Source organism: Chlorocebus sabaeus, chromosome 25 (assembly GCF_047675955.1).
Source record: "Chlorocebus sabaeus isolate Y175 chromosome 25, mChlSab1.0.hap1, whole genome shotgun sequence".
Lineage (NCBI taxonomy): Eukaryota > Metazoa > Chordata > Mammalia > Primates > Cercopithecidae > Chlorocebus > Chlorocebus sabaeus.
The window spans coordinates 13,008,779-13,034,951 of NC_132928.1; the positions used below are offsets into that span (position 1 = coordinate 13,008,779).

At 35.9% G+C, this 26,173-nt stretch overlaps 1 protein-coding gene across 6 annotated transcripts in view; it reads left to right on the forward strand.

Moving 5' to 3' along the window:
* The window catches only part of ESRRG (estrogen related receptor gamma), a 595,005-nt gene that overhangs the window by 520,341 nt on the left and 48,491 nt on the right, over window positions 1–26,173 (forward strand). For all 6 annotated transcript variants that reach the window (XM_007988442.3, XM_073011508.1, XM_037986155.2 and 3 more), the window contains 2 exons: window positions 9,470–9,580; window positions 13,193–13,354. In XM_007988442.3, coding sequence (XP_007986633.1) covers window positions 9,470–9,580; window positions 13,193–13,354 — 273 coding nt within the window. The remainder of the gene's footprint in view (window positions 1–9,469; window positions 9,581–13,192; window positions 13,355–26,173) is intronic.

Below are 26,173 nucleotides of genomic sequence, written 5' to 3' on the forward strand. Positions count from 1 at the left end.
ACCAAGCATCCTCTCATTCTCGTTCTCTTTCTCTCTCCTTCTGACATCAAGCGAAGTAAGAAATAGTGCCTTTTGAATAGGAGATTTCCTTTAATTACATTGGGGAAGTGATAATGGTAGGTATTGCATGTTTAATGTAATGTTCTGGATGCCCCTTTTCTTTCTTTCTTTTTTTCCCCCTTCACAGCCACCTCCTCTTGAGCAGAAATAAAAGGTTCAAGGCTTGTCAGCATCAGTTTATAGATAGCTGTTTAAAAATAATGAGATATGGGGTATTGGAAGGCTCAGGGCTGTCTTGCCAGACTCATTTATTTCCATTCACCTTTTGTCAGAATTGCAGACAGAAGACATTCAATTAAAACTTGTCACCTGTTGCAGATGACATAATTTGTACTTGTATGTGTCATAGATTAGGGCTCCATGCTTCAGATGAAGCAACTTTACCCCTGGTAGAGCAACATTTCTCCTGTTAAATATTTTGTTTATGATTATTTCTGATTTCTGTCATTGCAATCTCAGCTCCAATGCAGATTATAAATTTAGCACATGATCCCCAGAACCAGCCAAGAGCAGTCAATCACATTGTGGAGGGGAAAAAATAGAAGAAGAGACTTCTTTGGGGTTATGTCCTATGCACAGGAATCCACAACTGTATTTTGGATGCAACCTGAATCTGAAATGGAGGGAAGCCTTTGTAATTTCCTATGCAAGCCTCACATGTTTAATAGTCCAGATAGCTATCAGGAGACCAAAACGAAAGACTTCCCCTTGCTAATTGTTAATTCATCTGTAGAGCAAGGAAGCTTTAATGTGAGTCATGGCTTTTATCTCTTTTAGTGACTGAGGACTCTGTTAAAAAAAAAAAAAAAAAAAAAAAAAGGTCTGCCTAATGGCTATGCATTTTCTCTCCCTGTGTGATTTTTCTCTTATATCATCAGACATTATAATGTTTCTACATGCAGCCAAGCAGTTTCCAAAGTTTCTGAATTGTGGTCATGATATTGCAGCAAAAGTAAATGTAATCATTGGCTGGGGGAGTTTAGTAGAAAATTGACTCTGTGGGATTCCCTCCTGAACTGTAAAATTCAACTGGAAGGTGGCTCTGCCTCCCTGGCCCTTGAAAAACACACCTTGTCTAATTTGCAGTGAAGACCAGGAGCAGGGAAATTAATATCCCTCAGTCCCTGCCTCAGTGGAAAAAAAGAGGAATGGAATCTTTTTATCACTTTTGATTTGTTCACAGTCTCATAGCTGTAAACTTTTAAAGGTGAGATTACCTTATAAAATGATAGATGCAAAATCAACTAGGCCTTTTGAGTAAGAGTGTTCATTATTTTTTCCTCCTGCTAGTTCATCATTGTGCCTGCCTTTTCTATGTGCCCCATATCATGATGTAGGTATTGTGTACCTCCATAATTGGTTTTCATCTGCCTGTGTTTCTGCTTTTGGAATATATACCAAATGCTCTTTTCCAAAAACAGACTTTGATGGCAGAGAAGCAGTTTAAATACAGTGCTTAAGAACATGAGTTCTAGGCCAGGTGCGGTGGCTCACGCCTGTAATCCCAGCACTTTGGGAGGCCGAGGTGGGCGGATCACGAGGTCAGGAGATCGAGACCATCCTGGCTAACACGGTGAAACCCCGTCTCTACTAAAAATACAAAAAATTAACCAGGCGTGGTGGCAGGCGCCTGTAGTCCCAGCTACTCAGGACGCTGAGGCAGGAGAATGGCGTGAGCCTGGGAGGTGGAGCTTGCAGTGAGCTGAGATCGTGCCACTGCATTCCAGCCTGGGCGACAGAGTAAGACTCCATCTCAAAAAATAAATAAATAAATAAATAAATATAAGAACATGAGTTCTGCAGCCATTCTCCCCCTTTCATTCCTGTTTCTGCCTCTTACTAGTTCCAGTTTTCTCATCTGTAAAATGGGATGATAATAGCACCTCCCTCATAGGATTGCTATAAGGATTAAATGTGTTAATATGCATTAAGTCATTAAGCCATTACCTAGCACATGATAAGTTCTCCATAACCAATGACTGCTAGTCACTGGCCACTATTTTGGTTTGTCCCAAGATATTTCATGCACAAATTGATTAATTCATTTAACAACAAAGACATTGCTTGATAGAGAGGTGTAGGTATGATGAGTTAAAGACTGTTGAAATAGGAAGAAAGTGGCTAAATAATGAACTACATTTAACAATATCATAACCTATTTTGAGAAGAGGCAATATACTGGTTGGTTTCTTTAATTATCTTATATGATCCTCAAGAATTTAATATGCTTACATCCTCCTTGGAGTATACGTGTGAATATACAAATAATTTTCACTACTTCTCTTACTGAGAAGCTTGTGACTATGCACAGCTACTCTAGGTTAAACTGGTACACTCTCTCAGGATATTGTCCCGAAGGAGAACCCCATCAGAGGCTGGCACTGAAATTGCCACGGCTGTGTCTGATACTGATAATCTGCCTTTGTTTCTTTTCCTGTCACTCCTCTAGGGGTGTTTTCTCTGTTTGTGATGGTTCCCTCATAGAAATCTCAGGAGAATTCAAGGGTGCTGTTGGATATTTCTCTTTCCCAAGGGAAGGAGGGAGGTGGCTTTGGGCAGCAAAGTGAACTACTGTATCCGGAAGACATACAGTGCGGGAAAAAGTTCCTGTCCCCTTTACCTTATTGTTTCAGAAGTCCTGCCTTTCCAGTCTGCTCCCAATACTCAATTGCAGTCTATGTTTGATAACATTTATTTAACACAACAGTTTACTTATTGTAGTATTCATTAGCTGTCTTTTCAAAATTATTATTACTTTAATATGAATATTTGCATCTTTCTTAAGTATTCCAGGGGTCTATATAATTAATACTTTTCAGCAAACTTTTATTTGAGAACAACATAATAAATGTGTTATCTTTAAATTGGGAAGGTAGGCTAGAGTATCCTTGTGTAATTCTCTGAAGGGAAGATTTTTTATTATCCTGTGAAATGCCTCTGACTTTGTGCTATTAAAGATGTGAAAAATACTTTTGACTTTGGACTACAGAATACTATAAAAATTTGCATTTGGGCATAGCATGTAGTCTCAAAATTAGCTGACCTAAGAAGACCTTGGGCTGAACTGTCTTACTTCTATTGGTGTTTATTTGCCTCACAGCATTTTTTTTCCTCCTTGCCCTACTCTTGCTTTCTCAATTTTGTAAATTCTGACAATGTATAAGATTTGTAATTCCCTTGTGGCAAAGTAGGCAAATGCAGTATTTGAAAGCAGAAACAATGTGAAACATTCCGTTAGGTAGGTAATGCCAACTAATAAAATCTTCTATTTAAAAAATAGATAATGGCAGTCTACACATGAATAGAAAATCTAATTGCCTTAATTAACTTCCAATCCTGTCAAACATTGAACAATGTGGGTATTTTATTTCCTGGGATAAATCTTATTTTTAAACTTCTTCAAAAGTGGTTTTCAAGTGGAGTGCAAACAGAAATTGTTTGTGTTTAAGATTGAAAAGGTATACAGAGACAGGCTTTGCCACCTTTAGTGGAAATATTTGGATTACATTGTTGTTTGTTTCTGACAAATCTGGATTTCCCAGGTTCTGATCATAAATATTATTGTTGTTTGTTTCTGCTAAAATGGTTAGTTTGAATATTTTAAATGTATTAGTTTAATTAGATAGTTATAAGTTCTCTGTTTAATTTTGTATTGTGTACTTACAGCTAAACTCAGGAAAAGCATCTTTTTTAAAAAATAGGATTTTGATTTGTTTCTGTGTCTCTTCTAAAATAATCACAATCTAAATGATATTATTAGTGACGGGAGTGGGCAGGAAATAAAACGTGATACTAGATATTTCTATAAATTACTTAGACATCAAATAGTATTATCATTTGGCTGTTATCCTTGAAGTTATTTTATCGTTCCATCATATCTCAAATCTGTTTACCTACAGAATTGAGATAGGATAGATTGTAACACTCTATGCAGATAGATGTTCAATAAATGATCTTGGCATTTTAAGATTTATAAAATATTTTAAGTGCATTCGTGTAATAACCATAATATAATGTTATTGGATTTTTAGAGGAAAACATCATGGAGGATATGCTGTTTATATCCATCTTATATTTGGCAAAGCAAATAAGTTAAGAGACTCATCAAAGTTTGCAGAAATAGTTATGGAAAGAGCCAGACAAAGAACTGAACCATTCTGACTTGCAAACTATGCTTTATTTGCTTCGACATATTCTTTGCATAATATTTAAGATGAAGGACTTAAGATAAAGTATCATGTTATTGCAGTTGAAAACATTAATAAGGGAAACTTTAATCTTCACAAAATCATGATTGCAGACAACGGACCAAGCTCATAGGGATTCAACGATTAATTATTAGTTATCCTTCATTTTGATGTATGCCAGGCTAAACATTTTAGACCAGAGCATATAACAAAGTTACTATAAATTAATGATAGTTACAAACAGTTACATAAAAATAATCTTATTTGGTAATTTGTATTGTATTTCTCTTTCTCTGGCCTCTCCTCATTTTTTATTCAATTTGTGTTTATTTTTAACTCAACGTATTATTTACATTTATTTCTACTAATGAGAAATCATGGCTTAAGTCTATGTCCAGGGAATGGTGATAGAGATAGAATCATCATTCAATGTTTTTGACTTAGAATATTTTAAACTTCATAACATTCCTTTTTGGTTAAATATTTCTGTCCTTTGCAATGTACCTTTTATCACTATAAAATTTGCTTTTTAATAAGAAATGCAGTATCCTAATTATCCAGAGTTTGTTTTCCATTGACTTTTCTAAAAATTATGAGAGGTGCTTTTTATAATTTAATGTTTGATTTTCTGAGATCCTGCCTCATTTATGACATGGTGCTTTAATTGTATTGGTGTCTTTAATTTTTAAAAATTCGTTTTTCTGGAAAAATCATTAAAGATAAAATTATGTTGAAAATATGTAGCTATCTTCATAATATCTATACAGTATTGTTTTATCTGACCATTCAAAATAACATTATGGAATTTAAGTGCATGTATTATTATGATTTACATGAATAAACCTTTTTTCAAAGTTGCAGAAATAAAGAGGCTTTGTCCACATGTTTGAATACATATTTTGGACGGTTTTAACTTTTAGAGCTATGTCCCTTGTGTGTAGGTTTTTATATGATTGTCCTGGGGGGAAGAACTGGTTTTACTGGGTAGTGTTTTCCCCCCAATGTAACTAAATAAATTGATGATTACTTTCAGTATAATGTGGAAGTAGTTGCATCTGTCTGTTACTAGGATTTTGGTTCAAACATTTCACCAAGCATGAAGTCAGGTAAACCAAATGATACCAATAATAAGATCATCATCCCACTAGACAATGCATAAAAGACAGATTTTTCCAGATTTTGAAAATGAGTTAAAAGCAGTATAAATGTTTTCTACTTGAATTGAAAAAATTGAAGTTGGAAATATTTGCCTGATTTTGACAGGGAATGAAAAATCACAAGTATCAGTTATTATGATCCTTTAAAAATTATTGACTCTAGAAATTTTTACCATTAATCGCTATCTAAACTTGATGAGAATAATACTGCATGTGGAGTCCCTGTCAATTTTTACTATATAATTATGTAATCTGTTTTTATGAGTATCAATAACTAATCTTGTTTCTAGTATCATATAAATAAAATTACAAATCATAAAAGAATGCATTATCTAATTAGTCTTTATTTTAGGAAATAAAGTGTAAAATCAGGACTTATGTGAAAGGTTTTTCACTGGATAGGTGTATAGCTAGGATGAATGAATGGATAGATGGGAAGGATGAGGCAAATGTATGAGTGAATGGATAGATAGTTACTGATCTACACACACACCGGAAGGGATGTGGGGGACATAAGAGAGCACTCCCTTAGATTTGTGAGGCATGGAATAGGTAATATGAATTTTTCTATAGTCACCTTTTGAAGTTGAAGGAGAAATACGTAGTAATGGAATGTATTTGATAAAACTTTTTGTTTGTTTTATGTTTGCTTGTTTGTTTGTTTGTTGGTTTTTTGAGATGGAGTTTCGTTCTTGTTGCCCAGGTTGGAGTGCAATGGTGTGATCTTGGTTCACTGTAACCTCTGCCTCTCAGGTTTAAGCAATTCTCCTACCTCAGTCTCCTGAGTACTTGGGATTACAGGCGCCCACCACCACACCCAGCTAAATTTTGTATTTTTAGTAGAGATGAGGTCTCGCCATGTTGGCCAGGCTGGTCTCGAACTCCTGACCTCAAGTGATCCACCCGCCTCAGCCTAATAATCCATAATACATAATAAAAACCCTGTGAATCGATGATGTGTATTTTTTTCTTCATAATGTGTAATAGCTAGTTTTCACTGTTGCACTTCCTCTGTAGTCTTAGCCCCGTTGGCTAAACTACTTGGTAGTTTTAAAGTGGTATAACTGTATGTCCGAATTGTTTTCCACCAAGATTTTGAATCAAGTCACTCAGCCATGGTCTTTTCCCACAGATCTTCATGATGGACAAAACTCCATTGTCACAAACTCACTAGCTCTGACTTCTGGGTTGGAGAATATGTAGTGATTTGTTCAATAGATGAGGACATATTGCTAACGGTGAATACATTCCTTGACAAGCATGAAAAGCAAATTTAGGGAGTCTACAAACCCAATCAAGATTTATTCTGTTAGCTTTCTTGGCTCTAACAATTTTGGAGATGTCTACAAAATGTTCCCTCTCTCTTTAGCTTTTGCCTGTCATTCTTTTTTTCTCTCTCTCCCTGCCTTCTCTTCACACTTCTAATAATATCAGATTAAATGTTCTCATTGGGTTAGAAATGGATGACAAACATGTGAGGATATAATTCGTGTCATATGCTTTTGATTTTCTAGTAAGATTTTGAATTTTCAAAATTCTTGTAATGAAACAGGTTTGAATGTATCTTCGATGGCCAGATAAAATATGGTCATCTTCAACTGGGAAAATATTCTGAAGAAATGTTTGAAGAGAAAGAGATGAAAAAAAAAATAAATCATGATGAAAGTGGAGAGAAGTAGAAGGCATTAAACTTTATTAAATATAGATGCAATAAAAATAGAATATTAGGAATTAGATGAACAAAGGAACATATCTGCTGTAGGCATGAAGTGCTTTAAAAGCAGCAATAAAGAAATATAACTTCTTTGTGACCAACATGCATGGCAATTTTCAGTGAACGCTTAATAACCTTACCTAACTTCTTTGGTTTTTGATATTTGTTTGTTTAACCTATTTAAGTTTTCTCAAAGTTGTCTCCTGATTTTATTTATACTATATTCTGAGGTTTCAATATGACAATTCAGGCTTTATCTATAACCAACTATTTGTGTGTTCTGCTAAAAGATAACCAATTCTTAAAGTAGTATTATTAAGATAATATTAAAAATTGTTTTCCTAATAATTTTTAATATTTGAGTAATATATTCACTGTAAATATTCACATAGAAATAGATCTGCTTTTCCCAAATCGTTTCATGTAACTCAGATAACCCACAGCTCATGTATTCTGCATGACATTAATCAGTATTCCAAAAAAATGAGAACTCTGGTTCAATTGGTTTGCAAAACATTGCATGTGCTATGTAGCTTCCTCTTAGAGTTTTACAGAGCCCATCGCCTACTAATGGCTCTGAGAGGGCTTAAATAAAATAATAATACTGATGATGCTGTTAAACCAGGTCTATTTCCTAAACAGTTTGAGAAATGTCAAAATATGTACTATTAATTACATGATTGAACTTCTTAATAGATAATTTTACATTGTTACATCAATTAAGGTACAACGTAATACTGCAAAAGAGTGTCTCCTCACTTCTGCTCCCAAGTAATCATCCCTATATTTGGTAGGGATTTATATGGTCCTGTGCTAAACTTTACAATTACAGGCTGGAACCTGGATTAACAAGCTCTTCCCTATCACTTCCTGTATTATTGAAATTTTCCTATATTTGCAATCCCATTCATTCCCTTGGCTTTTTCCTTAATCTTTTAAATCCACTGCCAGAAAATCCCCTTTGAATCTTGACCCAACCAATCACTATTTGGAAAAAGTTCTATTCCTCCCAGTTTACTTTTGCCCACTTTCCAACTTCACCCTTTAGCTCTCTCCTATTAACATACCCTTCCTTTGACATCCAAACATTCCAAATTCTTTGGGAAGCTCTTCTTTTCCTTCCTTCCTTCCTTCTTTCCTTCCTTCCTTCCTTCCTTCCTTCCTTCCTTCCTTCCTTCCTCCCTCCCTCCCTCCCTCCCTCCCTTCTTTCCTCCCTCCCTCCCTCCTTTCCTCCCTCCCTCCTTTCCTCCCTTCCTCCCTTCCTCCCTTCCTCCCTCCCTTTCTCCCTCCCTCCCTCTTCCTCTCCTCTCTTTCCCTTCCCTTCCCTTCCCTTCCCTTCCCTTCCCTTCCCTTCCCTTCCCTTCCTTTCTCTTTCTTCCTTTCTTCCTTTCTTACTTTCGTAGAGTTTCACTGTCACCCAGGCTGGAGTGCAGTGGCGCAATCTTAGCTCACTGCAACCTCCGCCTCCCAGGTTCAAGCGACTATCCTGCCTCAGACTCCTGAGTAGCTGAGATTACAGGCATGCACCACCACACTCGGCTAATTTTGTATTTTTAGTTCAGATGGGGTTTCTCCATGTTGGTCAGGCTGGTCTTGAACTCGCGACCTCAGGTAATCCACCCGCCTCAGCCTCCCAAAGTGCTGGTATTACAGGCATGAGCCACCGCACCTGGCCGGGAAGCTCCTCTTTCTATCCTGTGTTCAGCCCAAACCTGCTCTCAGTTTTCTCACGTATGAGAGGAAATACAAATTTGTGCCAAAATGTAAATAACACTCCCTTTCAGTGACATATTGACATTTTGATATGGAACAATTCTTGTGTCTCTCAGGACTGAATCTTGTGTAGTATAATTCCAGCCTCCCTCCTCCCCAGCACATAGGTGCTCTTTATTCAGCTCAATTCCACAGGTCCACACTGAGGCCTCTGGCAGACTGGAGGAAAGTTAGATAGCTCTTGGTCTACTCAGTCCTACACATTGAGCTTTCAGGGCTGACTGATGAAGAGGATACTAAATGCCAGTGTCTTTAATATAAGAAACTGTACTAGCACCAAATAGCGGCTTCTTTGTATTAATCTACATGGAAATCTGCCTTTTCTTTGATGTGCAAATAGTGACCTTGGTGGCTTTGCATAAATGTCTTTTGGATCTGTCATCTACTTGTAGATTTGGTTTTCAACCTCTGGCAATTTTGATTTAGCCACCACTTATTTACATTATTTGAGTACTCCTGGTTCATTCAGCATTCTACTGTTTGTCACCTATGTGCCCTTGGGGGCTACTGTCTATGTATTTGATTGGTCTCAAACATAGCTACCTTAATAGTAAGCTGCTGCCTGTCTTTGCTCACAGGGGTGCGTCTTGACAGAGTACGTGGAGGTCGGCAGAAGTACAAGCGCAGAATAGATGCGGAGAACAGCCCATACCTGAACCCTCAGCTGGTTCAGCCAGCCAAAAAGCCATGTAAGTACAGCAGATGTGTCTGGCTTCCCAGAACACGAAATCCTCCCAGTTGGCTCTATGTACATCAGCTTTGGCATGCCCATCCCTACTGACTCCAAGGAGACTTCTCTTTGTTGGAGAACGGTGGCTCTATTCCCAAGGATTGTCTGTGAGGAGCGACAGGAACTCACTTATTATCTTGTTTTTTCTTTTAGAGATATCTGTGGTTTTCTCTCTCCAGCCTTTTTTTACCTAGTCATTTTGTGGAAGCATAAGCATATTAATGCATAGCTTATATAGTGTGAATTTTACATTTACTGGTTATCTTTATTTGCAGAGGTACATAAAATGGATCATACTGTGATCATTAGTTCATTGGAGCTGTTAGATTCAGATTTCACAAGAAAGTGATTTTTGTAGTTTTCACTAACTAAATGAGTTTGACTGCTCAACCTCCCAATGAAAATACATTAGGGGCCTCATTAATTTGGAGCTATAGAAGGTTAACACACTAGCTAGCAATAGATTAAAACAAGAATGGGCACTGCTAATAACAAGCATAGGTTGCTAGTTCCATCCGAGGTGCCCTTATGTACGGTATGCATTGTTTTTAAAGAGCTCATGGTTTTATGGAGCCAAGCTGCAATTTGAAAGGATGACTGGTATATTGCTGAAATGCAAGCCCCCTGCTTTTTGCCATTAACTAAAAAGAGTTGGAATATAGATTGAGGCAATCACTGTATCCCATTTTCTGAAAATCAGTTAGTAGTTGTAGTGCAACAGAACTAGCGTTTTCAGATGTTTATGAATAGGGATCCTACTGGGCATGGAGGAGTGCTTTGGTGGAAACAGTTTTCAAATTTCGCTGTATTTGTCTAAGAAGACACAACCAACACTCACCAGAAGAAAATGCATCTGTAGCAGTTCTAGGAAAGACATGGGTAATTTTTGATCTGCCTTCAAGGGAAGCGAAGGTGTCCACTTCTAATTCAGATTCTCCAGGAGGGGTCACTGCTGTGCATCATACATGCGTGAGCATATGGGAATATGTTAAATAAATGAAACAGACCCTGAACTGTAAATGAAAGGACATTTTAGCTATGTCAAAGGAAAAACAACCAGTTTTACATAAAATTAAAGCTTAAGTGAACATATGGCATAGTTTCCTTTTGCCTTTCCAAAAAACATTATGTTGATTATACCTTCAATTGTCCAATCTGGCATCTTCTCCTCAGCCTGCATAAGCTGTTTGGCATTCTGCAAATACAATCGAGGACTACATTAAGCAGATTTTGCACATTATAATAAAAAACCCTCTGATAATACAATAAAATGCAATAAACACTAATGCTTAATTTCATTAGAGGTTTAGTTTTCCTGAATTCACTAATATACAGACTGCCCGCTTCTCATTTATTTTATACAAACATTGACTGAAACCATTGATAATTGCCTCTACTGAAAGAAAAATGAGCACCAGCCCATGTGTAAGTTGAAGTGATAGAGAAACATCTATGGTTTTCTTCGTAAACCTGAGAAATTGGGAAGTGGCTTGTCAAGTACCTTTAAGAAGATTACAGCAATTTCAGTGAGCTCCATTTGTCTGAGATAAAGAGGACTCCTAATAAATCATTACTCATTATCTAAAGGCCTCTGTGTTAATTTTCCTTAGTCCATCCAATTAGTGTGTTTTTGTAACAAACATTTATAAAACTTAATTTTCAGATCCTGTCAGATAAGTGTCAAGAGACTGTGCCTGAGCTTTGCTGAGATAGTGGCTGGGGAGATTTCTGGACCCTGACTGATTGTGTACTACAAAGGCCCGAGAATGAAAATTGGGTTCTATTGATTCTAATTAGGGAAACATTAAATAAGATTTACCTAGAAACAGTGCTGCCGGCTATTCCATTTTCTGAATGATGGGAATTTCTAAGCTTCAACCAAATTTCTCTGACCTCTCATGTCAAGTGTCCATTGACTTGGATAAAGCGAGTGCTATGTTCCCTGTACTAAGAAAAACTAGAGTCATGATTACCTTTGGATATATTTTTATGCTCTTTACTATTGTATTTTCTTCTAATTCTGAGAATCTAGTGGTTGCTGACAGGTTTTGTTGCATTGTCAGAGCAATGAAAGTTGAAACTTTTCCAAGCATAACTAAAAATACAGGGTGTTGTTTCTGTAGCATATACAAACAAACATCCAAATTAAAAATTTAAAAAATTAATCTCTATTTCATTTTTAATTCTTTTCTAGTCTACATAGTATTTGGGAATATTTCCTCCCAAATCTGCCTACTCAATTTGATGATGATTGAATATTATCTGTTGTCTATTTGAAATACGCTTAATTAATATGTGAGCCATATTCATAAATGTGTAAATGTTTTGTTAGAAAAAGTGCTAATTATAGCTTGGACAAACCTCAGTCTTTCACGAAAGGAGATAAAAAGAATGCTATATTTAATTCTAAGTTACGTGAAGTCTTTTTATATTGGGTTAAAAAAGTTAAAAACTTAGAGGCAAATAGTCTGGTAAACACATTGGGAACTTTGGCTGTGTTCACAAGAACCTCATTTAAAGTCCTGGTTTTCTACAGTAATAGTACATAGAACATTTAAATATGTGGGTTTATTCTTACCCGTTTGTTTCTCCTCACTTAGGAGAAAGTATAAAATCTTAAGCTACATATAGAAATTGAAAACAGGGCCAACAAGAAAAATCATTCTGTTACCAAGACTTTACAGCCCCTTCCATAAACTCTCACATGCCCCTGAGCAATAAAACACATTTGATGTGATGCTTTCCATTTGTCTCTAGTGTTTATTTTTTGAAGGATTTTTAAAACATATATCACAAATTTCAGACAGATAAATCTGAACCAGAGAATGAACTAAGGACAACTGATGAAAATAGAGGATTAAAGAATTTGACATACAGAAGAGAAAATGACTGTAACATTTAAGGAGGAGTATTTTTATGGAAACATATTAGCTGTATTTGGAAGATTGGCTGGGTGTGTGGGGAGGGGGAGAAAAAAAGAAATTCCTATTTAATGCATCCCACAGAGATAGAGTTATATAGTCAGTAATTCACCAAGGCAGAAGGGCTCTGACCTTTGCTCTTCTTTAAAGGAATTAAGACAATTAATGACTTTCATGCCCATTATGACTGTGGGCATTAGTAGTTCTTTGCCTCCTGTGTTATGATCTATATTTCAATGGTTTACTGGGGGTTTTATTTTAAGCTGTTGTATACCATTTAATCTATTTCACCAAATCCCACTTAAGAACCAAAGCACAAACCCAGAAAGCATCTAACTTGTCTTATCTGTTTGCTATAAAAATTTTCACTACAGGACAGACGTTTCATTCCAGCAAAAGCAGGTAGAGCAAAGAAGAAAAAAAAAAAAAGAAAAAAGAAAGACTACATTCTATCATGACTGCGGTGGCATATGTCTTGCTATGAGTTTTCCTGCACACTGTTTAATATATACCTATTGAGCCATAATTGGAATATTTAGAGTTTATTGTAGGGTATTTGGGTTGTTTTTCAAAACACAAAATACTCTAAGGTTTATAAAAGAGGGATGATACTACTAGTGATCTTGTAGTGCTCTGGTCTGATCCTGCAGATAACAAGATTGTCTCACATTTGTTGGTGGCTGAACCGGAGAAGATCTATGCCATGCCTGACCCTACTGTCCCCGACAGTGACATCAAAGCCCTCACTACACTGTGTGACTTGGCCGACCGAGAGTTGGTGGTTATCATTGGATGGGCGAAGCATATTCCAGGTACATTTTCTGAAAAAAAAAAGAAAGAAAAGAAAAGGTTGCATATATAATTGGGCATATTCAAAGTTTTCTCATTTGGACTTAAAAAAACCTTTACGTTTATTTTTAATCAAAATTTAGAGCTTTGCATATCCTAATAGAATCCCTTAGATTTTATATTTTTTATATTGGTACCACCTTGAGTTCTTGTTAGTTTTTCATATGTACAGGTACTACTGCCAGTGTAAGCTAATGAGAATATAAATTTAAAACATTTCTTTATCCTTTGTCAAAATTCCTACCTTTTTCCTAGCAAATACTTCTACTTTTTCTTTTCACTTTAAAAAATGTTTTTGTCAGTGATAGCCTAATGTACTATTTTCCCAACTAAGAATCACTAGTTTTGTTCATAGTGGCTAGTTATATTCTATTGCTAGCCATATTCACAAGCTTTGCTTTGGTTTACAATCAGACATTTATCTTAACTTTACAGACAAATTGTGAAAATAAATATTAATTGGACATGGTAACTTTTCCTATATGGTAATTTAAAGTTAGCATTTAAAAATATGTCTCTTCTTTTTTCTTGCCCTATCCTGTAATATGAAAAAATGTATACATGCTTGTAAGTTTTGACAATTTTAGTATTCTACTTGAATTATTTTTTTATTTGTTTGGAGTTTAATTTTCAAATAGTTTGTAAACAAGTTTTCAAATGATGAGCAATGTTTTTTCTGGTACAGTTAACTTATTTCTGTCTCCTTAAACTAGTTTGTCTTTATTCTTTGAATGCTACAGTAATTTCTTTAATCAAATTGATGGAAGTCCCTTTCCCAGCCCACACTGAAACCAATTTATTGGTCATGATACGCCAGCTATGTTGCTAACAGTCGTAACGAACTGTCAGGCGATATCGCAGTGAAGCTAATTTGAAGTCATTAGGTGTGCAGCGTTCAGGCGACAATTTGTTACAGTGGTTAGGAACACAGCTGACATTTCTGAATGGCTTTGTTCGTTGCAGTTCTAGATGAGGCCAAGCAAATTGTAAACTAATTTAAACATCACTCTGTATTATACCAGCTACTTTGTCTTACACTGTTTGCTAATAAAGCCCCCTAAATTAAGTCAAAACTAGTTAAATAGATGAACTTGTGTATTCTTTAGAAGACACCTACACAAGGATTACTACATCTAAAAGAAGAATAAGAATTTGATCGTGTGGATATTTGATATTGCTGTTGGATTGTAATCACATCTGTATGACTTTTAGAAAAATAAAAAGAAACGATTTACTGCAAGATGTAAGACAATTGTTGACTTTGGCAGTGGGAACAGCCAGAATTTGCTTCAACAGTGTATGAAAGCTTATTTGTAAGGAAAGCATTATTGAAGGGTTTAAAGACAAAAGAAACAAGACTAACATTCGTTGAAGTGTCTGTCCATAGACACTTTTTTAGATGATTGATATATATCATTTATATTAATATATCATTATGATATATGTATACACACATTTTAAATATCATTATTTTCACCCAGGGTTTCTCAGCCTTGGCACTATTGATATTTGGGACTAGATAATTCTTTGTCATGAGGAGCTGCCCTGTTCGTTGCAGGAGGTTTAGTGGCACCCATGGCTTGTACCCACTAGATGCCAGTAGCACCCCTGAATTGTGAGAAACAAAACTGTCTTCATACACTGTCAAATGTCCTCCAGGAGGTAAAATCGCACCAGCCTGACGCTCCTCCCCAAATTGAAAACCACTGTTCTAACCCACGAATCAGGTATCTCAATTCAAAGATAGGGAGATCTGAGGCAGAGAGAGGTAAAAAACACTAGCACAAATTCACAGCCATATCCAGTACCTTCAGAGTGGCTTGCTGGAGTGGAATCAAGATATTTCAGTCTCCAGTTGATTGCATTTAAAAAACCTATTTCAAAATGATAATGATGGTAATATTGTTATTAACAACAGCGTGGAAAACTGTGTCGCTATGGTTCCAAACCACCCATTATTTCAGAGAGTTCTGCTCAAGTTCCACCTGAAATAAAAGATTTGTAAAGCCAATATTTTGATATCATACAGATAAAACATAATGAAGACCAATAAAAGTCAACAATTTCTTTTGAATTTTCTAGTAAGGAAAGTCAGTGATAAATATGCAGGTCCGACTGTGCATCCAAGTAGAAATGGCAACTTACAAAGGGACTTGTCACAGTCAAGGGGCTCTAGTGACTTTCGTAAAGATAGCAACTTTAAATAACTATGAGTAACACCATTTCCAGTGGTGGAAACAAGTACTGTACGATTATGGGTTCAGTCTTAAGCTGAGGCTTAGAATTGGTGGGGACTGACGTTATTCTCTCTCTATAGCAAATGTCAGAAGAGTTCACTGTGGAGTGGTGATTCACAGCTCTGATTTTCGTGATACCCTGAGGGTGTTTTAAATGATTGCAAGGAATATCTTGGCTTTTCAGAAAGGGATTAGCAAAACAAGAGTTAGCAGAAATTTATTTATTTATTTATTTATTTATTTATTTATTTATTTATTTTAACGATACCTATGCCATACAGTGCTTGAGGTAGAAGGAGATGGTGTTCCGATATCAAAGTGTGCTGCCTTACCCTGAGTTCAGGAGGTTGGTCAGTAGAGGACCACACTACAGCTATATGGCCTGAGAGACAGGGAAGTAAAGGCTGGAGAAAGTAAAGATTAAAGTCACATTTCTGCCTCGATAAAAGTAAAATCATGTTCTTAATAACATGAACGAATCCTGATAACTGGGGTCATAGCTGGAATTAAAGCCAAATCAGAGCTGAAATTTCATTGTCTTGGTCTTAACTTTAAAACTCTTTGTTTTTGTAAAGCTTATGTTAAAGTGAAGTCATTTTTTAATACACTAAAATTCAAGCCCCTGTTGTCTTTATGCTGTTCTCAGTTTGTGTAATTACACCCATACACATACATATGTATTTTTAAAATGAAGTTTATCATCTAAAATGAGTAGTTTTTCTGTGCTGCTTCGAATGTACTTTTGCGCACTTTCTTTTTAAGAAAGTGAAGAATACAACAAAAGAAGATATTGAAGAAAATACATATGGAATGGGTTTTTTTTTATCAGTAAATAGAATTAGTTGACTTACATTAATAAATCATATAAATGGGAAAGTGTGTTGTTATGAAACATGACCATACTTTATCTCTAGAAGAAAAAAGATCACAAGGGCTTTAGAAAATGCTTGACTTTAGTTGGAGGAGCATAAGGGCACAAGAACAGATGATGGTGCCCTAATAGCCCTTTTTAAGAATGACAGGGCCCAGCCATTAGCATCCTTTTATATCCTTGGAAATTGCTCATGCCTCGCTTTTCTGGTTCCTATCTGCCTGACTCTTTTTTATTTCTCTTTCAATTTCGTCCGCGCTCGGATAAGCGCATGCTAACACAATATGATTGAGCTGTAAAATGGAATGCTGTCGCCTCTAATCTCTTTTATGTAGATACGGAGGTACTGCACACTCCACTTCATTCCCTCTCCATTGTTGGCCTTTTTTAGAATGGGTTGCCAAGTAATGGAGGCTCTGTCAAATATTAGAGCTAGGTTTCACAGGGTGTGATAAGACGATTATCAGCCCAACAGTCAGATCTATTATTGTTCTTTTTGGTTGATTAAAATATTATTATGTACTGTAACTTTGTTAGCAAAATGCAGAATGTGCTTAGTCAGATGGTGCTTTAAAAAGCATAACCCATATTAGCTGACCTATATAAGTGGCTTAAATGTATTTATGGATCTTGCCAGACAACTTAGTTTAAAAGAACAGAATGGTATTTTAACAATTAAATGAATGAATGTATTTTAGAAAAAAATTGTCTTTGTTTAATATGGCAAATCTTCAGGTCTGCTTGTTTATTTTTAACATGACAAATTAAATAATTACCCATTGAAGGAGGACTTTGCTCAAGTTTGGGGGCCTTAGTTACGTTTTTCAAATGATCTCTATTGTAATGATATCAAATAGAAAAAAATACCTATAATTTTCTTCCTATCAACTGGAGGCAGGAGATATTAAACTCTAAAAAAAAAAACTACATAAAGATGATGATGTAATAAAAGAGTCTTTAAGTATATGTATTCACATAAGAAACAGAAATCTAAGCCATAGAAACCAATATTTACTATTTGCCCTGAAACATTTTTTTAAATAAAAACATTCAGTTAGGAGGACATATCAAAAATTGCTCATTGACTTAGCTTTTTATAGTTTTCTCAGAAGCATTTAGACTTTTCTAGCAATGAAAGGAATCTATAAAGAACATGGATAAACTGTTTCTATGTTTAGGGTATAAGCTTTGGAAAAGAATCGCCAGGCATGTGTAAATATTTATTGCTAAAGATACTGCTTGAAGATGTGTTTATCGTTCTAATAAATTTTAGAGAGTCCAATTTTTAAGATTATATCATCCACCAACTAAAATTATGGAGGTTTCATTTTTAAAATACTTATTATTGGGTATTGATGGGTAAAATACCCATCTTAAAATGGTAGCGCCATTAAGTGATTAAGATACATGCAAAAGCACAATAAAATGTGGTAGAAAGAATTTAATGTTATGTTTCCATTTATAATGTAAACTATGTTTCTATGTGTATATGGGTGTGATTAAGGTTTGATGTGCAGGACACAGGACATGGTTGACTAAGGGTGAGTTATACCATATGTTAGTCACACCTTATATTCTGTTTTGGATCTGTATCATTGGCATTTGATAAATATTTATTGATTCGTTGACTAAAAATATGCATAGCACAAAACTCTTAATTGGCTCTAAGTTTCTACCCTCTACTCCATTCCGTAACTCAATTTACATGGACTTAAAATATTTCTACTTTGCTATGAATGAATTAAAACACTTGCAGCCTCCTTTTTTAGGATTAACTTTTCTTTTGTGTATGTAACCTAATGATTTTAGAACTGTGAAGTAGTTAAGTCTTTTAGTTAAGTGGAAGAAAGTTAAATATAAGACCCAAAACCATGGCACTTAATAATACTGTTTAAATTATGAGAATATTCAATTATGGGCTGGACACGGTGGCTCACGCCTGTAATCCCAGCACTTTGGGAGGCTGAGGCAGGTGGATCACCTGAGGTCAGGAGTTTGAGACCAGCCTGCCCAACATGACTAAACTCTGTCTTTACTAAAAGTACAAAAATTAGCCGAACGTGGTGGTGGGTGCCTGTAATCCCAGCTACTCAGGAGGCTGAGGCAGGAGAATCACTTGAACCCAGGAGGCGGAGGTCTCAGTGAGCCGAGATCATGCCACTGCACTCCAGCCTGGGTAACAAGAGCAAGCCTCCATCTCAAAAAAAAAAAAAAAAAAAAAAAAAGAAAAAAGAAAAAAGAAAAGAAAAGAAAGAGTATTCAATTATGAAATATTTAAAGGTTATTTTTAATGTACCTGATAGTTATATACCTGTATACCTGTAGTTGTGATTAATAAATGTCAAATAATTCTGAAAGTAAAATCAGAAAACTTGAGCTGTAGTTGAGTATTTTTTTGTAAGTTACTTAATTGCTCTCATTATCAGTTAAAATAGAAATCAAATGAGGAAAAAATGCATTATAAATTATAAAGCCAGAACTAAATGTACAGAATTCACTATTCATTTTTATTTTCAAGGTACTGCCATAGATTGTCATTGCAATGAAAACCAAGTGACCTAAAACGTTCGCATTCATAAAAGCAATTTATAAAAATTCAGAACAAACATCAATTTTATTAGAGAGGGGAGAAAAGCTTATTTAACCAAGAGAATCATTGTGTAGATATTGTCATAATTTTATTCTACATGGGCAGGACCATTAGGGTCTAAACGATTTAGTCCAGTCTCTTTGGTCAAGCCTAAAACAACTGAAAATTTACCAACTTAATAGTTTCTGAAGTCACAACTATGGCATAGAAACAGGAACCAGTAAGTTGAGAAATAAGTTTTGAAAAAAATAATCTGAAGTATTACTCAGGGACTGTAATTTCTGCAGCTACCCTTGCTGGAAACAAAAACGTAGACCAACAGAGGAGTAGCTAGGTTTCCTAGACAGAGATCTAGTTCAAGAGACAAGCCGAAGTTGTGAAAAATGCTCAGAGAGGCTTGTCCTCACCACTCACGCCATCGTTTTTGACCTAGTATACAATTCTGTCATCATACTAAATATGCTGTGCTCATATGATCTCCAGTCCAGCATTGCTTTTGCTTTTTCCCAGGACTCCCCAGAACATATTTGCCATCCATACATAACCATGCTCTTGTATACCTGTGATCAAAGTGAAATAATTATTTCATAGTAATCACTGAATGCAATTTAAGTATTTGAGTGTCTGCTGTATATCTAACACTACACTTCATACTATGGGAAATTTAAAAGATGTGCATGACATGACATCTACCCTGAATGATGGATCTATGTCTGCATAAATACATATATATGTGTGTGCATATATTTGTGATCATCTACTTGGTTTACAACTTTATTAGTTCCAGAATTTATTCAGCTTTATTTTTTTTCATGGGATTAAACTTTAAATATAAAAATAACTAACATCTCCATAGTTATTTATTGTTTAAAAAAGACCCTTATAAACTTTTATGTGATGTCCACAACAATTCTGTAGGTAAGTTTTAATCTTATTAGTCTCATTTTATAGATGAGTAAACCTGAGAGTCAGGAACCTTGACACACACGGTTGATAATGAAATTTAGGCACATAGTATACTTAATGTGTTTTTTTTTAGTTTTGGTTTGGTTTGGTTTGCTTTGGATTTTTTAACAGTGGCTTCCTTATATCTTTCTTTCATTCCTTGTCTGCTTTTCTCTTGTTCATTGTCATTTGTTCCAGATTACCTACCTCCGTTTCATAACAAATTAAGGCAAATTAACATATTTGCCCTATCATGAAATCTTATCTATATATTAAAAAATGAAAGATTAAAGGGAAGGAGAATGAATTTAAAAGGAAATGTGTAACCCATCTTTAAATCAATAAAAATCAATGTGTTTGTACTAGAGTGTATCCTAAAGATTCCTGATTACAAATTTTACTAAAACAAGTCAATCACTAGCCACTCATGTGAAGAGCTGGCAAAGTTCTCAAATGATTGGTTGCTAAGATTGGATGCTCCCCCTCTCTGACTCTCTTCAGATCACCCGGCAATTAATCTGACTGAAAGTTATAGGTAAATTGGAGCAGAAGTGAGTAGTTGTGCAAGACTTTCAACCATATACAAAATGTTAGCTCTACCACTTAACAGTCTCTTCTTAGTTTCTTCCTCCCTCTTTCTTGTCTCCCTTTCCTTGCTTCCTTCCATGCATAAGCATTTAATGAGCTCTATGTCAGACCCTGTGCACTAAGGATGCACACATTAATACAGCACAAGTTCTGCTTTTAAGATCTTCACAGTGTGGTGGGTGATTCAGAGAGATGATTTGACAACTGTAACTGAATGACGAGGGCTATGATAGTCCTCTCCTACAGAGTCACATGGGGACTTAGAAGGAGGAGCATGGGAAGATGTGACTTGAGGCGGGGGAGATCTGCAAGGATGCCATCATGAAAAACCTTCAATTTCATGCTAAGGAAAACAAATTATATTCTGAAGGCAGTGAAGTGCTATTGAAAGTTTTAACTGAAGATGACCTGAGTTGAACTGCATTTTGAAAAGATTAAAATGGAAACTTTTGAATTATTTTATACAGAGAAAGATTTCCCAATACTTTTGAAAGCAATTCCTGAGTACTGAGGATTTCTATATGTACTATGTCCTAAAATATGTTATCATTTTAAGGCAAGTTCATGGTAATTGCTAAGCTCTTTTGAACGATAAAGTGACAGGATGAGCTCAATCATTCAGTTCACTACGTATTGTAATCTTTTAGAAGCCTGAAATTTCCTGAAACTTACCTGAGGATTATCAAAATATCAATATCCTATAGACCTAACATATTTTGTTTTCTGGCATTCTTCTTTTTTGTTAATAGAGCTGTTACCTCTGACTTTTTAGTTATTCTTAAGCTGCTTGAGAAGTTAAAGGGAGAAAACCTTGTGGGTCTTGTGAGAAAATTGTTATATAAAAGCTGGCATAATTAGTGTAATTCATATATGCTTAAATGTTTGATTAAAAAAGCTTTTTCCCCCTCTAAGAGAAAAGTTGGGGGAGGAATGCAGAATACGATGCATAGAATGTTTTGGTTTCCCCTTTGCTCCTTTTTGACCCTCTCTCCAACCCCAATCCCACTTCCCTTCAGTGGGCTGGTTGCACTTTTTCCCCTGCGTCCCCCTTTATCTGCCTCAGCCAATCTCCAAATGAATGCGTGTCTATCCTGGCCTTGGCTTTGACACTCTGGATATATTGATTAATAGTTGCCCTAAGCTCCTTTTAGCAAATCAAATTTTCACTTTTAGCAAGGATTTCGCCTCTGATTTATTCAGCAAAGTGAAATGCACTAAATTGACTTTGACATTCAGGGAAAATAGCTGAAAAACAAAGAGCAGAGGAAAGAGATATAAATTGTGTGGCAGCTGGAGACATCAGGCATCTGAGAAACAGTTTCCTATAGAATATAGTCATTTAAAGCACTTTTTAAACAGGCAGAGAAGTGATTTCTTAAAGTTATTTTGACTATTCAGGTTAAAACTTTTTTTTTTTTTAAGAGGGAACCTGTATTACTCAGCTGAACTTAGAATTTCTGATATGATAACACTGTATTTTGTGCATATAATAGCTGGGTAATCCAGCTTTGTACCTATAAAAATTAGTTCATGTAAACTGGAAAGTAACCTAATTACTTTGGAAGAGAACTATTCAAGTCACTTTAAACACAAAATAGAATTGTCATATTGAAAGTGCTAGTGATTTATAGTGAAGCGAGTATGTGTTTTAAAGGATAGAGCTTTTTCCACTAGAAGGAGAATTTGAAATAATTTTGGATCAGAAACCTCAGTAGAGAAAAGCCATGTACCTTTGCTCATCTGTCTGCTTTTTTTCCCCCGAGAATATCAGCCTTGGCTGTGTTCTTTTATGTGACTGAGTCAGCCTACCTCCTTGTTAGACCAAGGTTCAGTGAATAAGTAACCACCAGGTTCAAGAAACAAAGTGTGGTTTTGATGTGTAAAAGGCAATGGTGCCGGTGTGGGTGAAGAAAAGAGAAACGGAGTTGAACTGAACTCAATATGGACACTTGGGGAGGAATTAAAGGTGTGAGGAATATCAGGGAATATTTTTGATATTGAGATCTAATAGACTGTTGCATCACCTCTGTTGAGGGATTATCAGGGCAGTGAAAGGGGAAGAGGAAGGCGAAAGCTACAGCAAATTCCTTTGCTGTTCATTTCTCTCTTTCTTGTGAACGATGAATTTTCCTTATTAATCCCAGTAAGGGTCCACATAGATGTAGTCGAAGCACTATTCTCCCTTTAAGTATACATTTTTATTATTCTCTTTTCTTTAATTTTCAACAAATCTAACAGGAAAGCTGTACTAACTGATATCAAAAGTGACCCAAACTATTGATATTAATGGCATTTTACAAATTAGTTTTTTTTTTAGAGATGGAGTTTTGTTCTGTCACCCAGGCTGGAATGCAGTGGTGTGATCATAGCTCAGTGCAACCTGGAACTACTGGGCTCTAAGAATCCTCCATCCTCAGCCTCCTAAGTACCTGAGATTACAGGCATAAGCCACTGCACTCAGCTCAAATGAGATTTTTTTTTCTTTTTCTTTTTCTTTTTTTGTGTGAGACAGAGTCACTCTTGTTGCCCAGGCTGGAGTGCAGTGGCACAATCTTGGCTCACTGCAACCTCTGCCTCCTAGGTTCAAAGGATTCTCCTGCTTCAGCCTGTGGGATTACAGGCACCCGCCACCAAGTCCGGCTAATTTTTGTGTTTTTAGTAGAGGAGGGGTTTCACCATATTGGCCAGGCTGGTCTCAAACTCCTGACTTCAGACAATCCACTCACCTCGGCCTCCCAAAGTGCTGGGATTACAGGTTGAGGTGCTGCGCTTGGCCTCAAATGACATATCTTAACGCCATACCAAGTGTGTCCACAGCACTAGACTCTTATAGAAATATTATTTCACTAAAATCATGCTGCTTCCTCCCCAATTCAGTCATCATAAATAACCTCAATTAGAAGAATTCAATTAGAGGAACCAATTTAACTTGCCAAAATCACTCATTGGCAACTGCCTAAGCAGTCCTATGTTGTATGCTGAATGGTCATACCACCTCCATTTGTTTATACCTACTTTACTGTGACTCTTAAGAAGAAAACTTTTATTCCTCCAGTAAAAAACACACTTTCAAAATTTTTGGTTTCTAGAGTAGTGCACAACTTTTATATTAATTTTTGCCAGGTTTTTTTGTTTTTGTTTTTGTTTTCCTATAGCAAGTGTCAGGAATGATATGCAAAGTATATAAACTCGAAGTAGGGGTTTTGTTTTAGCTTTTTATGTACACTTGGATCTCTTATGGTGCAGTAAAATATTATTTTCATATGAATTTAAAACTACTAGTGCATTGTATTTTGGAAAGGAGAGAAATATAATGAATAAACCCAATCCCTGATAATTCAGAGAGCAATAGTCAATTCAACTTAATCTTAAACTCTGCTAGTCTCCATTAATGACATAACTTTGCTTCCAATGAGGAAATTACATTTTCATTGCCAGAATGGGCATTATTCTGGCAACCACAAATTGTTAATATTAGGAAGCCCAGAAGGGGAAAGGACCAATTTCGTCAACTGGATTTAGCTTAAGCAAGGTGAAAACTGAATGTCCGGGTCAGCAACACACCTACCCAGTTTCTGAGAACCATCTGAGCCCAATTAAATACCGTAACACTAGGGGTGTCTCCAAAGAGCAGCCACCTCCTCTCTGTATGAGGGAGGCTTCACACCTGCTTAACCTACATTAGGAAAGGATTAATTACCTGAAGTGCTGGGCCTCCTCCACCAGTCAGCACGTTTGTGCCAGGGCACATGGTGGCCTGGGCTGCAGAGGGAGAGAGGGAGAAGGAGCAGCTGTGAGTTCCTGAAGAAACTAACTCTTCCTAACATGGTCAGCATTTTAGGAAAAAAGAAAAAAAGTCAAGCTGCTCTTACTCTTGTGATTTGTCTGTGTCATGGCAAAGCCCAGTCAGTGGCAGGGTGTCCTCAGCACAGATTTGTATACCTAAAAGAGGAATGCAATCTCAGAGCTTCAAGTGCAATGTTTTCTAGATTCATCTTTTGGGGAAAAACATAGAATAATTACTTCAGATTTCTCAGCTTTGTTTCTGTGAATTGCTGTTATTCTAAAAGAGAGAGCTTTATAATAAATGTTCCCAAACTTTCAAAATATGATTATTTAAAAGCATGTCTAGAGGAAGCTTTCTAACACCCTTTTCTAATATATGGAATAATATCAAAGCTAGATTCTTTTCCCCAAAAAGTCAATTCTGGAATGATAGAGCTGGAATGGCCTTTAGAGATAATTTGCTAGACCTTTATATTTTAAGGGGAGGCACCACATTGAAGTCAGCAATGTATTGTCTTTGTAGTTAGAGACCCTCGTTCAAATCTTAGTGTTGCCACATCCCATGAACTCAGTTTGCCCATATATAAGTTGGGGTTAGTAATACCTACTGTATGGATATCTGAGATAATCCAATGAGCTAACATAGGCAAAGTGCCCAGTCCAGTCTTTGACATATAATTTCAAATGTTCAACAAATGTTAAATGACTTTACTTGCACATTCACTTATGGATAAACACACTTAAGATCAAGAAAGTTGAATGATCTGCATGAGGTCACAAGCTAGTCAGAGACAGAGTTGAGACTAAAACTCAGCTCTATTAATGCTCAGTTGTGCACTATTGATACTTATCATTATCACTAACAGTTTTTCAGAAAAGAGTATACTATACCTGCTTATGCATAGTATTAGATATTTAATAATTATCATCTTTTTTCCTATATCACATTATTTTTATACACACACACACACACACACGTATTTATATGGACAATATGTCATATTGAAGATAGATTAATAGCAGTGAATATGTTTTGGGAAAGTTATTTTGGTATATTTGAAACATTATATATCACAAAGTATAAACAAAAGGCCTATGTTATTTGATATAGCCTGGGTATACTCTGTGAATATATCAGATCAAACCTGTTTCTGAAGGATTATTGATTTATAGATATGGTTCAGAATCCTTCTATTTTGTGCAGAGAGATGTAATAGAGAGACTGACTGAGATTTGTGGTTGGGGAACATGGCCAACAGCCCAAGTGGTCGAGAATTTGGTTGCTGGAACAACTGCCAAGGATCTTGATGCAGAGCTAAATAGTAAAGACAGCAGAAGGATAAAATAACATGAATTTAAAGATGCTTTAAAGGCACACCCCAATAATAAATCTCAGTCAGCCTCTCTACTATATCTCTCTGCACAAAATAGAAGCATCTTTGAACATACCATGTAAGCACTGATGCTGTCTGTGAACAAACACTGTTTCTGGCAGATCAGTACATAACATTTGGTTAAAATTAGCTTGTGAATAATCCACGGGTTTTAGTTAACCCGATCGGTTGTCTGACCCTTTACACTCTGAGGGTTTTAACATGTCTGTGTATTTGCCATGAAACTTTAACTCAAATTGCCAAGGCAATTTTTTATAGTTAGAATAGAATTATTTATTATTTAATTTGAATCTAACTGTACTATATTGTATGGTTGAGTACATTTTATATGGCCTGAGAATGGGTAGCCAGGTTATCACAAAATATCAACT